General features: G+C 39.1%; 1 protein-coding gene and 2 non-coding genes across 3 annotated transcripts in view; all 3 read right to left on the reverse strand.

Moving 5' to 3' along the window:
* CEP295 (centrosomal protein 295) overlaps window positions 1–15,989 on the reverse strand; it is a 59,322-nt gene that overhangs the window by 7,748 nt on the left and 35,585 nt on the right. Inside the window, 5 exon segments of the mRNA XM_032295774.1 lie at window positions 539–635; window positions 1,159–1,259; window positions 9,902–10,051; window positions 14,573–14,716; window positions 14,856–15,033. Of these exon segments, the coding sequence (XP_032151665.1) occupies window positions 539–635; window positions 1,159–1,259; window positions 9,902–10,051; window positions 14,573–14,716; window positions 14,856–15,033 (670 nt within the window).
* Window positions 723–792, reverse strand: LOC116563362. Its single transcript, XR_004274362.1, has one exon. It is a non-coding gene; the product is annotated as a small nucleolar RNA U2-30 (small nucleolar RNA).
* Window positions 969–1,048, reverse strand: LOC116563363. Its single transcript, XR_004274363.1, has one exon. It is a non-coding gene; the product is annotated as a small nucleolar RNA U2-19 (small nucleolar RNA).

Below are 15,989 nucleotides of genomic sequence, written 5' to 3' on the forward strand. Positions count from 1 at the left end.
CAAATATATTGGCAACTGCTTCTCAAAGTGTTGTTGGGGATCCACAGAGCATCCCTGTTACTTCCAGTAACGTTTGGGATACCATAAACTCCAATGTTTACTAGGTGTGAATATTTAACTTTTTTTTTTTTTAGACAGGGTTTACTATGTTGCCCAGGCTGGAGTTCAGTGGCACGATCGTGGCTCATTGCAGACTTGACCTCCCAGGCTCAAGCAATGCCCCCACCTCAGCCTCCTGAGTAGTTGGGACTACAGACATGTACCACCACACCTAGCTAACTTTTGTATTTTTTGTCAAGATGGGAGTTCTACCATGTTGCCCAGGATGGTCTCAAACTTCTGGGCCCAAGTGATCCTCTCACCTCAAGGTGCTGGGATTATAGGCATGAGCCACCACATCCGGCCATACTTTACTTTTGAGATTTAGAGAAACAGTCCCCCACCGTGTATCATGAGAAACCAATGCTTCCTTCCACCACCGTATTGCAACTCAACTGGTGCTGGTCTTTCAACTTATTTATAAACATTTACACATTACCTGGATCTATAAGGCTCAAATCTGTGTTTTCATAACTTAAAAGGCTCCCAGTGGAAACGGTTACTGAAGATAATGGCTCATGAGAAAGTGTTTTAGCCTAGAAATTAAGGGGAATATTAGACCACGATGTAGCCAGTGGTATCTAGGAAAACCCCAAATCACAAACCTCAGCAGTGGTCATTTCTGAGCTCAGGTCAAGTGTAGAAACCTTCATGGTTACAAAGGTCAGTAGTAAAACCTTTTCATCATTGCCCAGAAATGATTAAGCTTTCATAGACATACATACGTACCCCCAACCCCCAATCTCATTCATTCCTACAACTGTTATCTATAAACACATGTGCATGCACCCCCACACACATACCCCCATACACACCCACACACACCAGACATATGCCCTTATTGTTTTACAATGTTTTATAGTTTTGCTTCTCAGAACTGTAGAGATCATGCATGAGACAGACTGGAAAGCCTTCTGATGTTCAGATTTGGCTAGTTTCATCATTGATCCACTTCGGTAAAAGCAGATCTCAGAGAACAGTCTTTAATGTTATAATATAGCTTCTGGAAACTAAAGAGAATATGAAGCCAAATTGAGTGAACATTAAGACATTACTAACCTTATCATCTGGCTTCACAGATGGACCCAAATATGTATGTTCTTCCTCCACAGCGTAACTTAACACTGCGTGACTTTCAGTAACAGATTCCTTGACCTTAACTGAAAAATAGATTTCGGAGTTCAAGATGGGAAAAGAATATAGATGGGATAGAACAAATCAAACTCTTAGTACCACAGGACACCATTCCCTGCTTTCCTACAATCTATTTCTTACTTTGCTTCTTAAAGTTGTCTTAGAGCTAAGAAAAAATTCACTTTATTTGTTTAAAACATTCACTAGTCAGCAAAATACACTTTTTCCTGGAAAACTGTAGCTATTGTTATTTTATGAATAAAATGCTTTAAAAATATTTGAATATTAGGTCTAAAATCTAGAAAAGAACCAGTGTGATGAGAAATGCTTTTGTCTTTTTTTTTTTTTGAGAGAGAGCTGAGTTGCTCTGTCATCCAGGCTGGAGTGCAGTGGTGTGATCTCCACTCACCACAACCTCTGCCTCCTGGGTTCAAGTGATTCTCCTGCCTCAGCCTCCAGAGTAGCTAGGATTACAGGTGTGCTCGACCATGCCTGGCTAATTTTTTGTATTTTTAGTAGAGATGGGGTTTCACCTTGTTGGCCAGGCTGGTTTTGAACTCCTAACCTCATGATCCACTCGCCTCGGCCTCCCAAAGTGCTGGGATTATAGGTGTGAGCCACTGCACCCGACCATCACTATTTTAAGTGGATAAGCAAGAATATTAAATCATAAACACCGTATGATCTCAAAGATGAGAAAAAAATGCATATAAAAGAGACAATAATGAAAATACCAGGACCAGGCATGGTGGCTTATACCTGTAATCCCAGCACTTTGGGAGGCCAAGGCAGGCAGATCACTTGAGCTCAGGAGCTTGAGACCACCCTGGGCAACATGGTGAAACCTCATCTCTTAAAAAAGTACGAAGTTAGCCTGGCACAGCGGTAGGCCCCTGTAGTCCCAGCTACGTGGGACGATGGCTTGTGCCTGGGAGGCGGAGGTTGTAGTGAGCTGAGAACACATCACTGCAGCCTCTACAACAGAGCCAGATCCTGTCTCAAAAAAAAAAAAAAAGCAGACCAAAATGTAGCCAGTGGTTGTTTATGAGTGGTTGCACAAGGAGTTATTTTTACTTGTACTGTTACTTTTAATACCATTATTTCATTTTTTTTAGAGACAGAGTCTCGCTATGTTTCCCAGTCTGGTCGTGAACTGCTGGGCTCAAGTGATCCTCCTGCCTTTAGCCTCCTGAGTAGCTGGGATTACAGGCATAAGCCACTATTGCCCAGGTTTTTCTTTGTTTGTTTGTTTTTTTAACAGCTTTCTAAATTCACAATGAGCATATATTACTTTTATGATGAATTATCATTCCTAATTATATATGATATATTATACTTTCTTTCTCATATTAAAAACTCATGTATTTTGAGCTTATTTTCCTTCTTATTCCAAGTGACTGACACTTGTGAGAAAACTCACCAAGGCATATTGTAGTCTGTGGTTCTGAAAAATATAATTAAAACTGCTTCACTGAATATAAACAAAACTCTGTTTCATAATCTTTATATTAAAGGTATACACATTAAAGGTGTTGAGGTGGGAGGATTGCCAAATAAGGCCAGTAGTTTCAGACCAGTCGGTGCAACCTAGCAAGACCTCATCTCTACAAAAAATTTTAAAAATTAGCTGGGCATGGTGGCACACTCCTGTAGTCTTAGCTACCTGGGAGGCTGAGGTAGGTGGATGGCTTGAGCCCAGGATTTTGGGTGAGCTATGATGGCACCACCGCACTCCAGCCTGGGTAACAATGTGAGAAATGATGTCTAAAAAAAAAAAAAAATCAGAAAACGAAACAAATCTAATACCAAATATTTGTCTTTAAATACAATATAATTTTTACATGTCAAGGTCTTGCTCTATCACCCAGGGTGGCTGGTGAAATTCTGTAGTGAGTTTTTATTTTTTCTTCTACTCTTAAGCAGCTCATTTAAAAGCTAATTGGGAAAGGAGAAGTTAATCTGGGTTGTTCAATTCAATAATAATAATTACAATTATTTACTGTTACCTGTAATATACCTAGAAGACTCCCTCAGCGGAGGTATGAACGAAGGAGGCAGCATTTGGGTAGTACTAAGAAGTGAAAATAAAAGTGAGGGAAAGGAGCAAGATCAGAATCCTTGAAGATGCTGAAAAATTCCATGGATAGGTCCCTGAAAGTTGGAAGAGAAATAACTGTCCTCATCATTTGGGATGTGGTTCACTGACAACAGTTCCTAAAAAAGGGAACTGACACCATGAAAGTAACACCTTACTGTTATCTTTTCATACCATGCAGGAAGGCATCTTTTCCTGTTTTTCTACAGAGGCGAAGAGTACAAAGCTTGCAGTTAGTGACGCCATCTTAAAAATCTGTTAAATCAAGGTGTTCCACAGAAACAATGGAGTAGTTGTAACAAAACAGACCTTTCTAAAATAGAAACAATCTGGGCCAGGTGTGGTGGCTCACACCTAAAATCCCAACACTTTGGGAAGCCAAGGTAAGAGGATTGCTCAAGCCCAGGAGTTCAAGACCAGCCTGGACAACATAGTAAGACCCTGTTTCTACAAAAAAATTTAAAAATTAGCCAGGCAGGGTAGTGTATGCCTGTAGTACTAGCTACTAGGGCGGCTAAGGTGGAAGGATCAACTAAGCCTGGGAGGTCAAGGCTGCAATGAGCTGTGGTTGCACTATTGCATAGCTGAGGTGATAGAGCAAGACCCTGTCTCAAAATAGAATGAAATAAAATTTAAACAATCTGAATCTGGGAATGATTCTGAGAAAGCTGGTATCCAGGAGCTGACCCGGCACTATCAGGTCAGTCCTGGTGTTCTGTTAAACATCAACAATTCCATGGAATGCCAATATCAGAAACGGCCATTCTGTGACCATGATAAAAAAAAATGAGATACCTTGTAACCACTACTGTGCACAGACAAAACCATGAATATTGTCTAAACCACAAGAATGGCCAAGCATTCCCTCATCCTGGCTAGCAGGAGTGACTACTCCTGTTTTATTACCAGTTGCAACTTTAGCTTCACTCCATTCATACCACCTCCTAGATGAGAACTTTTCAGGTACTGAAACAGAATTACTCCTGCTTCCTGACAACATCCAGTACTAATAACCAAAGCTCTGTTTCCTTGAACCTTTCTTCCAATCCCCTAAAACAAGCCCAAATCCTTTAAGTACTTTCTAAATAGGCATTTACTGAGATGCCTCAAGGTTGCCCATGGTAAGCATTCCCCCACCCTGCAGCAGGTGAGACACTCAGCTTTGTTCAACTATAGGTGTATTCCTCATAGTCTTTAGCTGGAGAATATCAACAAGTAGAATAAAAAGAAAACAAATATCCATTGTGTAAATAATAAAGAATGATGTAGTGGGGAGGTGGAGCAAGACAGACAAATACAAGCTTCTACCGACTGTCCTCGCCATAAGAATTTCAAACTTGGCAACTATCTAAACAAAAAAGTACCTTCATAAGAACCAAAAATCAGGGGAGCAATCACAGTACCTGGTTTTAACTTCTTATCACTGACAACGGCACTGAAGAGGACAGCAAAGACAGTCTTGAAATGCCAATACCACCCTTCCCTCATCTTTAGGCAGTGGCCACATGGTGCAGAGAGAGAATCTGTATGCCCGGGGAAGGAGAGCACAGCCCTTTTGGGACTTGGCATTGGAACTCAGTTTGGCCAGCACCAGGCAGAACTCAGCCAATGACCATGGAGGGAGCATTAAGACCAGCCCCAGTCAGAGGGGAAGTGCCCACCCTGGCAATTAGAAGCTGAGTTCTGGCAAGTCTTGCCATTGTGGGCTAAATTTAGTGCTCTGGAGTCCTAAATAAACTTGAAGGGCTATTTAGGCCACAAAGACTGTAACTCCTAGGCAAGTCCTAGTGTGTGCTGGGCTCAGAGCTTGTAGACTTGGCGGGTAACATGACCTAGTGAAAACCAGCTAGGGTAGCGAAGGGAGTGCTTGTGTCACTCCTCCCCTAACCCCAGGCAGCACAGCGTACAGTTCTAAAAAGAGACCCCTTCCTTCTGCTTGAGGAGAGAAGAGGGAAGAATAAAGAGGACTGTGTTCTGCAACTTGAATATCCACTCAGTTACAGAATAAGGAACTGGGCAGATCTGTGAGGTCCCCATACTAGGACCTAGCTGTTAGATGACATTTATAGACACACCGTGAGCTAGAAGGGAACCTGCTACCTTGAAGGGAAAGACCCAGTCCTGGCAGGATTCATCACCTGCTGACTAAAGAGCCCTTGGGTCCTAGCAGTGGTAGCCAGGTAGTATATGACATGGGCCTTGGGTGAGGCTCTGAGACATGCTGGCTTCATGGCTTCATGTGTGACCCAGCATATTCACAGCTGTGGTGGCTATGAGAAGAGACTCCTGCTTGAGAAAAGCAGAGGAAAGAACAAAGGGGACTTTGCCTTGCAGCTTAGGTACCAGCTTGGCCACGGTGGGGAATAGCACCAAGTGGGATCTTGGGGTCCCCGATTCCAGGCCTAGGCTTTTGGATGGCATCTCTGGATCTCCCCTGGGTCAGAGAGGAGGAGGAAGCCCACTGCCCTGAAGGAAGAGTACCACGCCTGGCAACATTCACCAAAAGGTAACTGAAGAACCGCTGGGCCTTAAGTGATTATCAGTGGTACCATGACAGTACTCTCCATAGGCCCGTGGTGGTGGTAGACAAGGGGAGAGATTCCTTTGCCTAGGTAAGTGGAAAGAACTTCGTGGTTTTGGTGCCAACTTAGCCAAATAGAGTACCAGGTAGAGTTCTAAAGATTCCGATTCTAGGCTCTGGGTCCTGGACAACATCTCTGGATTTACCCAGGGCCAATTGCCACTCTAAAGGGACGACTGGCTTCACCCCCTGCTGACTGTAGAGCTTTAGGGGCTTGAATGAACAAAGGTGGGAGCCAGGTAGTGGTTACAGCTGGCCTTGGGCAAGACCCAGTACTGTGCTGGCTCAGGTCTGGCCCAGCACAGTCCCAGAGATGATGGCCACAGTGGTGCTTGTGTCACCCCTCCCCCAGCTAAGCACAGAGAGAGAAAGAAGCTCTATTTGTTTGGGAGACAGGAAGGTAAAGAATAAGAGTCTCTGCTTGGTAGTCCTGAAAATTCTCCTGATCTTATCCAAGACCACCAAGGCAGTACCTCTATGAGCCTGCAATAACTACAGTGATACAGTGGGATTGATATTAGACAAACTAATATCAATCCCACTCGTACTATTCTGAAAAACAGAAGAGAAGGGAGTACTTCCAAACTCATTCCACAAGGCCAATATTGCCCTAATCCCAAAACCAGACAAAGACGCAGTAAAAGAAAATTTACAAGCCAGTATCTCTGATGAATACTGATGCAAAAATCTTCAATAAAATACTAGCAAATCGAATTCAAAAACACATTAAAAAGATCGTTCAGTCTGACCAAGTGGAATTTATCCCAGGGATGCAAGGATAGTTCAACGTATGCAAAACAAACAATGTGATATCAACAGAATGAAAGACAAAAACCATCTAATCATTTCAACTGTTGCTGTAAAAGCATTTGATAAAATTCAACATTGCTTCATGATAAAACCCTTAAAAAACTGGGTACAGAAGGAAATATCTCAACACAATAAGAACCATATATGAAAGACCCATAGCCAGTATCATACCAAATGGGGGAAAACCTGAAAGTCTTTCCTCTAAGATCTGAAACACAAGAATGCTCACTTTCACCACTGTTACTCAACATATTATCGGTACTGGAAGTCCTAGCTAGGACAATCACACAAGAGAAGGAAATAAAGGGCATTCAAGTTGGAAAGGAAGAAATCAAATTATCCTTGTTTGCAGATGATATGAGTTTATATCATATCTGGAAAAAACCTAAAGACTCCACAAGAAAACTATTAGAACTCATAAATTCAGTATAGTTGCAGGATACAAAATCAACATATGAAAATCAGTACCATTTCTATATGCCAATAGCAAATGATTGGAAAAAGAAATCAAGAAAGTAATCCCATTTACAATTAGCTACAAAGAAAATTAAATAGGAATTAACCAAAGAAGTGAAAAATTTCTACAACAAAAACTATAAAAGGTTGATGCAAAGAAATTAAAGAGGACACACAAAAAATGGAAAGATATTCCATGTTCCTGGATTAGAAAAATCTCAACAGTATTAAAATGTCCATACTACCCAAAGCAATCTATGGATTCAATGCAATCACTATCAAAATCCCAATGACATTCTTCACAGAAATAGAAAAAAAATCTTACAATTTATATGGAACCACAAAAGACCCAGAATAGCCGAAGCTATCCTGAGCAAAAAGAACAAAAGTGGAGGAATCTACCTAACTTCAAATTATACTACAGAGCTGTAGTAATCAAAGTAGAATGGTACTAGTGTAAAAACAGACACACAAACCAATGGAAAAGAATAGAGAACCCAGGAACAATTTCATACATTGACTGTGTACTCAGTTTTGAGAAAGGTGCCAAGAACATACATAGTGGAAAAGAGTCTTTTCAGTAAATGGTGCTGGGAAAACTGGATATCCATATACAGAAGAATGAAACTAGACCTCTATCTCTTACCATATGCAAGAATCAAACCAAAATGGATTAAAGACCTAAATCTAAGACCACAAACTATGAAACTACTAAAAGAAAACATTAGGAAAACTCCAGGTCATTGGTCTGGGCAAAGATTTCTTGAATGATACCCCATAAGCATAGGAAACCAAAGTGAAAATGGACAAATGGAATCACATCAAATTTAAAAGCTTCTGCACAGCAAAGGAAACAATCAACAAAGCGAAGAGACAACCCATAGGATGGGAGAAAATATTTGTAAACCACCCATCTGACAAGGGATTCATAACCAGACTACATAAGGAGCTCAAACAACTCTGTAGAAAATAACCTAATTATCTGATTTTTAAAATGGGCAAAAAATCCAGGTATTTCTCAGAAGAAGAAATACAAATGGCAAACAGGCATATGAAAAGGTGCTCAACACCACTGATCACTAGAGAAATGCAAATCAAAGCTACTTTGAGATATCCTCCCAGTTAAAATGGCTTTTATCCAAGAAAGGTTTTGCAAAGATGTGGTGAGAGGGAACACCGTTGGTGGTAATGTAAATTAGTACAACCACCATGAAGAACAGTTTGGAGGTTCCTCAAAGTAAAAATATTGCTACCATATAATCCAGCAATCCTGCTGCTAGGTATATTTCCAAAGGAAAGGGAGTGAGGAGATATCTACACTCCCATGTGGACTGCAGCACTGTTCACAATAGCCAAGATCTGGAAGCAACCTGTGTCCATCAACAAACAAATGGATAAAGAAAATGTGGCATATATCACAATGGAGTACTATTCAGCATAAAAAGGAACAAGATCATGTCGTTTGCAATAACTTGGATGGAAGTGGAGGTTATTATGTTAAGTGAAATAAGCCAGGCACAGAAACTTCACATATTTTCACTTATTTGTGGGAACTCAAAATTAAGACAACTGAACTCAAGTAGAACGATGGTTATTAGAGGCTGGAATGCTTAGTCGGGGGTCGTGGGGGCAGTGGGGATGGTTTATGGAAACAAGCTGTTAGATAGAATAGATTATAGTATTTGATAGCACAACAGGGTGAGTAGAGTGAATAACTTCATTGTGCATTTTGCAGTAACTAAAACTATAATTGAATTGTTTGTAAAAAACTATGAATGCTTGAGGTGATAAATACCCCATTTACCATGATGTGAATATTACACATTGTATACCTGTATCAAACTGTCCCATATACCCATAAACATATGTACCTACTATGTACCCACAAAAATTAAAAATTGAAACAAAAAAATCTGTTTTATTTTAAAAAGTCAAAAATTATGGTTAACTGAAAATTATACCCTTTACAAGTTATTTTAATCCACAATTTAAACAGATGTTAAAGTCAATCTTTTTTATAAACCCTCAAAAGAGTATCTTTCTTTCATCTCTCATTCCACTCAACTATAGATACAAGTTATCAATTATCTACCTAGACATACAGCTAAAATAAAAATAAATCTGGCTAGAAAATGTAACTTCTTAAAAGATGCCTTACAACTAATGAACAAGTACTACAACTATGCTTTGTAGGATCAGTACAGAAGATTACATATAAAATATCTTGTGCCATATATATATATATATATATATATACATAAATTCAGAAGTGAGAAGATTAACATTGGCTGTCTTTCGGTGTTGGGATGAAGTGATTTAAAGATTTCTCCTTGTAATTATCTTTATTTCCAAATATTTAAAAATAAACATAAAACTGCTTATTTAGAATGCCCACAGATGGAACTTCTAAAATATTTAACAGTATTTAATTAGATATGGATTGTTACAAATAGGCTTAAACATAAATTTATACATGCTGCCAACTGTATAAAAATTAGGTCTTGATAAACTTCTTACTGGTATTTATTTAATAAAACAATTTAAAAGCAAAATTACTCATTTAACAACTGCATAGAACAACACAGTATGGGTGCATCATAAAGATGCCATTAACAGCAATAATTAAGGTTATTTACCATTTTTCACCATTACAAATAACAAAGCAATAAATATCTTTTGTCCACATACCCTTGTGCATACAATTCCACTTTCCATTTATTTCTCACCTGCTTCATCATGGTCATCGCCACAGACATTCTCGCCAACCGGTTGAAGACAACCAAATGGATCACAGGCCATTGGGCTCGCAAAGAAATTTTGTTCTCGGCTTATTGAGACTCTCAAAGGGTCTCTTTCTTGATAAACACCCGGTTTACCTACGGGGAAAAATGGAAAAAAGATTTCCACTTCAGTTTCTGGAACTATTAATAGCTAAAACTAAAATGGCAATTTAGATTATGGGTAGAAATCTAAACTCTTAAAGACTTAATGTATATATAGCAAGAAAATAATAATAACCTATCTTTCACAGTCAAGCTTTTACTTTATTTGTATTTAATCTTACTAAGTTTTTTTTCTTTTTTGAGATGGAGTCTCACTCTGTTACCAGACTGGAGTGCAATAGTGTGATCTCAGCTCATTGCAACCTCCTACTCCCTCGTTCAAGTGATTCTCCTGCCTCAGCCTCCCGAGTAGCTGCGATTACAGGCATGTGCCACCATGTCCAGCTAATTTCTGTACTTTTAGTAGAGATGGTGTTTCACCGTGTTGGACAGGACGGTCTCGATCTCCTGACCTTGTGATACACCTGCCTTGACCTCCCAAAGTGCTGGAATTACAGGTGTGAGCCACCAAGCCTGGTCTAACTTTTTAATGATGCTGCTACCTCCCCATATCAGATTATGCCTCTGTACTGACTAACCACAAAAATAAAATTCCTGGAGAACTTACCAGTCATTATAACATGCATTCAAAATTTCTATATAAAGTTCAAAAATAACCACAATTTGTGGTATAAACCAAGATATGGTTTAGAAGACAGGGGACAATAATTGGGAAGGTACAAGAGAAGTGTTTACTGGGTTCTCTAACGTGCCACTTCTTGACCTGGTGGTGTTTACATGGGTGTGATTATTACAGTGACAAACCACTGAAACAAACATGATTTGTCCACCTCTTTGAAGGTTATATTTTGATAAAGCATCCAAGAAGAACTTGGTAACTAAGGGTGCCGGCACTACAAAAGGAATACATGCAGCAGGAAACTAAAAACAGAATATCTAAGACTATGTACTTGGAAGAGTTACCTCCCTCTCCTGAGATCCCTGTCTATCAACATTATTTCCCAAAGAGATTAAAGGTTTATTCTCTGGAGAAAGTGAATCTGATATACTCTGGATTCCAGGAGATCAGGCACAGAAAGGAGGCAAGAGTGGAAGGGGTAACAGAATGCCATAAGGAAATCAGAGGGTACTAAAACAAAGGCTGCATCCTCAATCCAGATCTCCTAGGTCTGGCTCCATAATATCAACAGCCAGGCTTATATAAAGCTTAGAAGGTATTTCTTTAGAGAAGCTAGTAAGCTCACTTCAAGGAATCAAACTAAAGATACTAAGGTGATAGTCCTCACTACAAAGCCATACTTTTTCCAATAATGTCCAACAGCACATATGGCCCCTCACTCCCACGGAACCTCCAACTGGCCTGTTAGCATCCTGTTCAAATATGAAGATAGAAGAAAGGTTCTAAAGTATAAGACAGAGACAACAAAAAACCAAACAAAAGAACTCAAATAGAAAATACAAAAACCCAAACAAAAAAAACCACTATAAATATTTAAAGTAGATAATATTCTGCATCCATGAAACAATAGCAGGATGCTATAAAAAAAGGAAAATAATCAGAGAAAAAGAGTAACCTTTTAGAAACTACAATCTGACAATCTAAAGTTCAAAAGAAGAGTTAGAAGACACAGTTAAGAAAATTTGTCCAGAACACAAAACCAAAAGAAAAAGAAATGAACTATAAGGAAGAGAAGAAAAAATTCGAAGATTAATGTAGATCAGTATTTCTCAACATTATTTTAATCATCCCTTAAGGAGTCGTTTTAGACTTTTCAAATTGCCCCTACCTGCATTCAGTTTTAATAACCACAAATACACTATATATCTGTTTATGCATATTGGTGCTTTGTACATACAAATAGGTTTTTTCACCTCCCCAAGAATCAATTTTTATCCCCTTGCGGGAAATGACACCCTTGTTAAAATGCATAGCATGGTCCATATAACTTCCAACTAAAAGGTGTTCCACAAAAAGAGAAAATAGTGCAAACTACCTGGAAAGCTATATTTAGAGGTATTTAACTTAAGTAGTAGAAAGAAGAAAGACAGACACTTTAAAAAACTTTAAGCAAATGAAATAAAATAATTTACTACACACAAAAAAGGTTTTCACAAAGAAAATATAATCACATAAAATACTAATGGACTCAGCAGCGAAAAAGATCTACGTATTACCATGATGACAATTTAGCTTACTTTTTGCTTAAACACACTGCAACTAGGGAAGTAAATACAAGAAGAAATACTTAAAAAGACTTGAAAAGTAACTGTCTCCAGTGAGTGGTATTAAAGGGTGTTGTAGGGGGGCAGGAAGCACTGCTGTTTCGTGTTACACCTTTGAGCACTATTTCCCTTTTTAAATTACTTGCATGTAATGTGATGAAAAAAAGTATTACCCTAGGAAGTATGCTAAAGGCTACGATGAGAACTCCCAAGACTTCATGAGACGGAAACTTAAAAGAGTTTACTAAACAAATGACACTAAGTCTTGAAGGGAGGAAGAGAAAGATCATGAAGGCCTGGTAGTTCACCTACCAGAGGTTTTGGTAGGGATTTTAGTTCACCTACCTAGGGATTTTGACTTATTTAGACTTATTCTTAGACTTAAACGATTGCAGAGTTTTAAACAGGGAGAAACAGAGGGAGATTACTCTGAATACACCACTGAAAAATGGATTGCAGTAAGCAAGACTGGAAATTGGGAGACAATGGGAGTTGTAGCAACTATCCAAGAAAAAAAACAATAGCCTAAATTAAATAAATGGTATTGGGAATGGAAAGATGTAGATATATTCAGGAGTTCAAAAAGTAGAAGATTTGGTGACTTCTTTGGTATTAGGGAAGTAATGATAAGGGAAGGGCCAAAACTTGACATCTGGGTACTATTCACTGAAAAAAGAAGGCTAAAGGCTAAAGAGGTGAAGGTAAGTGAATATACGGATTTCCCTTTCAGACAAAGTGACATTCTTGCAATCTCAAACATGATTCATTAAATTACAGGAACCAATGATGAGAATTTCCCAATGCTCATTCTGAATTAGGGAAAGTATTAATCAATTCCTTATCAGTTGTGATTTGTTGAATAGTGCAACAGGAGAACAGCTTCCAAAGCCTAGTAATAAAGGGGATATTTCTACCTTCTTTAATTCTTTCATTTAAAAAATTTTTCTAAATCGTTTGCATTCCTATAAAGTAATTTTTTTTTTAAGACACAGTCTTGCTCTGTTGCCCATGTTGGAGTGCACTGGTATGATCAGAGCTCACTGCAGCCTCAACCTCCTGGGCTCAAGTGATCCTCCCACCTCAGTCTCCCAAGTAGCTGGGACTAGCTGGGACTACAGGTAAGTGCCACCAGATGGGGTTTCATCGAGGCTGGTCTCGATCCTCTCATCTCAGCCTCTCAAAGTGCTGGGATTACCGGTATGAGTTACTGCACCTGGCATGCCTCCCTTAATTATTTCAAATGCTCGGAAACACAGGTACAGTATTTTATAGCTAAAGAACAAAACAATATTAACAATACAACTTTTTTGTTCAACTACTATACTAATGAAGATATAACTTCTATGTACCTTTCTATTGACAAAGCTAATTTTCCCCTTTAAAAAATAATTTATTTTGATAAATTTGATTGAGAAAATTATTTTGTGAATCTGAATTCTAAAAATAATTATGAAATTCACATAAGACTTATTAAAAATTGCAGGGATGGGTGTTTTTTTCTTTTTTCCCTGACACCTGGATGTAGAAAGTAGTACAGTAAAGAAACACATCTGTTGATACTGACCATAAAGCCAGGATATAAGCATAATAATCCTATAAAAATATAAGAAAAGAGCAGTAAAGGTAGGAAAATAGAAGGTGACAAAGGGAAAGAGAAAAAAACCTGAGTGTATCCTAAAGAAACACATTTAGAAGATAGACATTAAAGGAAGAAGAGGGAATAACAGTGTCAGAACATGGAAAATCAAAACAATTTTTGTCTACAATAAATTGGTTTCGCCATATACAAGATAAAGAAACTACATAGTCATAGTTATTACCAATGCCACATTTAAGTCCGACTTTTAAATACGGTTTACAAAAACCATTTTTTCCTTTTCATGAAAGTCAGTCTAGGTTTCTTTTTCCTTTTTTTTCCATCTTCCTTTCCTGCTATAACTTAACAAAAAACATTTAGCACTCTGAAAAAACGTAGGCCAGGTACGGTGGCTCACGCCTGTAATCCCAGCACTTTCGGAGGCTGAGGAGGACAGATGACCTGAAGTCAGGAGTTCAAGACCAGCCTGGCCAACATGGTGAAACCCTGTCTCTACTGAAAAAACAAAAATTAGCTGTGTGTGGTGGTGGGCATCTTTAATCCCAGCTATTTGGAAGGTTAAGACAGGAGAATCACTTGAACCAAAAAGGCGGAAGTTGCAGTGAGGTGAGATCACGCCATTACGTTCCAGCCTGGGCAACAGAGCGAGACTCCATCTCAAAGAAAAAAAAAGGAAAAAAGGAGAAAACTGGCAAATTATTTAAAATTATTGTTTTATCAAACCACCTATTTACCTAGTATAGAAGTTCTGCCACTTGCTGGTGACTCTGCTTCTTGTATAGCACTAAGTTCATGCTGGTTTAAGTCCAAACCATATCTGACTTTTGCTACAGGTGGCTTTGAGGATCTTATACCCAGTTCTTTTTCCAGATGCTCACCTATTAAGTCAATGACAAAGTTGGGTAAAATAAAAAAATCTATTAACATACTTTTAACTTTTCTTCAACTAGCAAGCTACAGGGGACGTAAACAAGGAATAACCAGTGGAATAACAACAATAAAACACAATTATCTTACCACTTTGCTTGGCACTAGAATCTTGTGAAACCAGCTGATTATCATCAGAGTTGTTCCTATCTGCATGCCTAATGTCTTCCTGATCATTTCCTGCTAGGTCTTGTATATTAGGCAACCACTCTTTAAGCTGCCCCATCTTCTGAGTTTTTAAATCATTTCCAACTGTGGGCTTACTTATCTGAAAAAGTGGAGATGAGGGTGGGGAAACACAAGTTGGGGGATCATGTGATGAATTCTTCATTAGATTTGTATCTCCTGGCCGGGCGTGGTGGCTCACGCCTGTAATCTATGCACTTTGGAGGCCAAGGCAGGCGGATTACCTGAGGTTGGGAGTTCAAGACCAGCCTGACCAAAAGATGGGTAGAATCCCATCTTTATTTATAAAAAAGATTTATATTTCCATTCTTAAATTAGAATGTCAACCAAATAAATAGTTCCATCAATCACACTTTACAATTTTATCTATATATAAAAAAATAAGATGTGCTTCTAATGCCAAAAGGATAATATTTCCATTGAAAATAAAACCATTTGGCCGGACACAGTAGCTCATGCCTGTAATCCCAGCACTTTGGGAGGCTGAGGTGGGCAGGTTACCTGAAGTAAGGAGTTTGAGAAAAGCCTGGTCAATGTGGTGAAATCCCGTCTCTACTAAAAATACAAAAATTTGCTGGGAGTGGTGGTGCGTGCCTGTAATACCAGCTACTCAGGAGGCTGAGGCAGGATAATCACTTGAACTGGGAAGCGGAGGTTGCAGTGAGCTGAGATTGCACCAATGTACTCCAGCCTGGGCAACATAGCAAAATTGTCTCAAAAAAAAAAAAAAAAAAAAGGAGAAGAAAAAAATGAAAGAAAATAGAACCACTCACAGCCTTGGACTTAAAAACTCAGCCTCTGGCCAGGCGCAGTGGATCACACCTGTAATCCCAGCACTTTGGGAGGCTGAGGCAGGCGGATCAAGAGGTCAGGAGATGCAGACTATCCTGGCCAACATGATAACACTGCGTCTCTACTAAAAATACAAAAATTAGCTGGGCATGGTGGCGCATGCCCGTATTCCCAGCTACTTGGAAGGCTGAAGCAGGAGAATTGCTTCAATCAGGCAGTTGGAGGCTACAGTAAGCCACGGCACCA

This window comes from Sapajus apella, unplaced genomic scaffold (assembly GCF_009761245.1).
Source record: "Sapajus apella isolate SASKATOON/1434 unplaced genomic scaffold, GSC_monkey_1.0 scaffold34, whole genome shotgun sequence".
Lineage (NCBI taxonomy): Eukaryota > Metazoa > Chordata > Mammalia > Primates > Cebidae > Sapajus > Sapajus apella.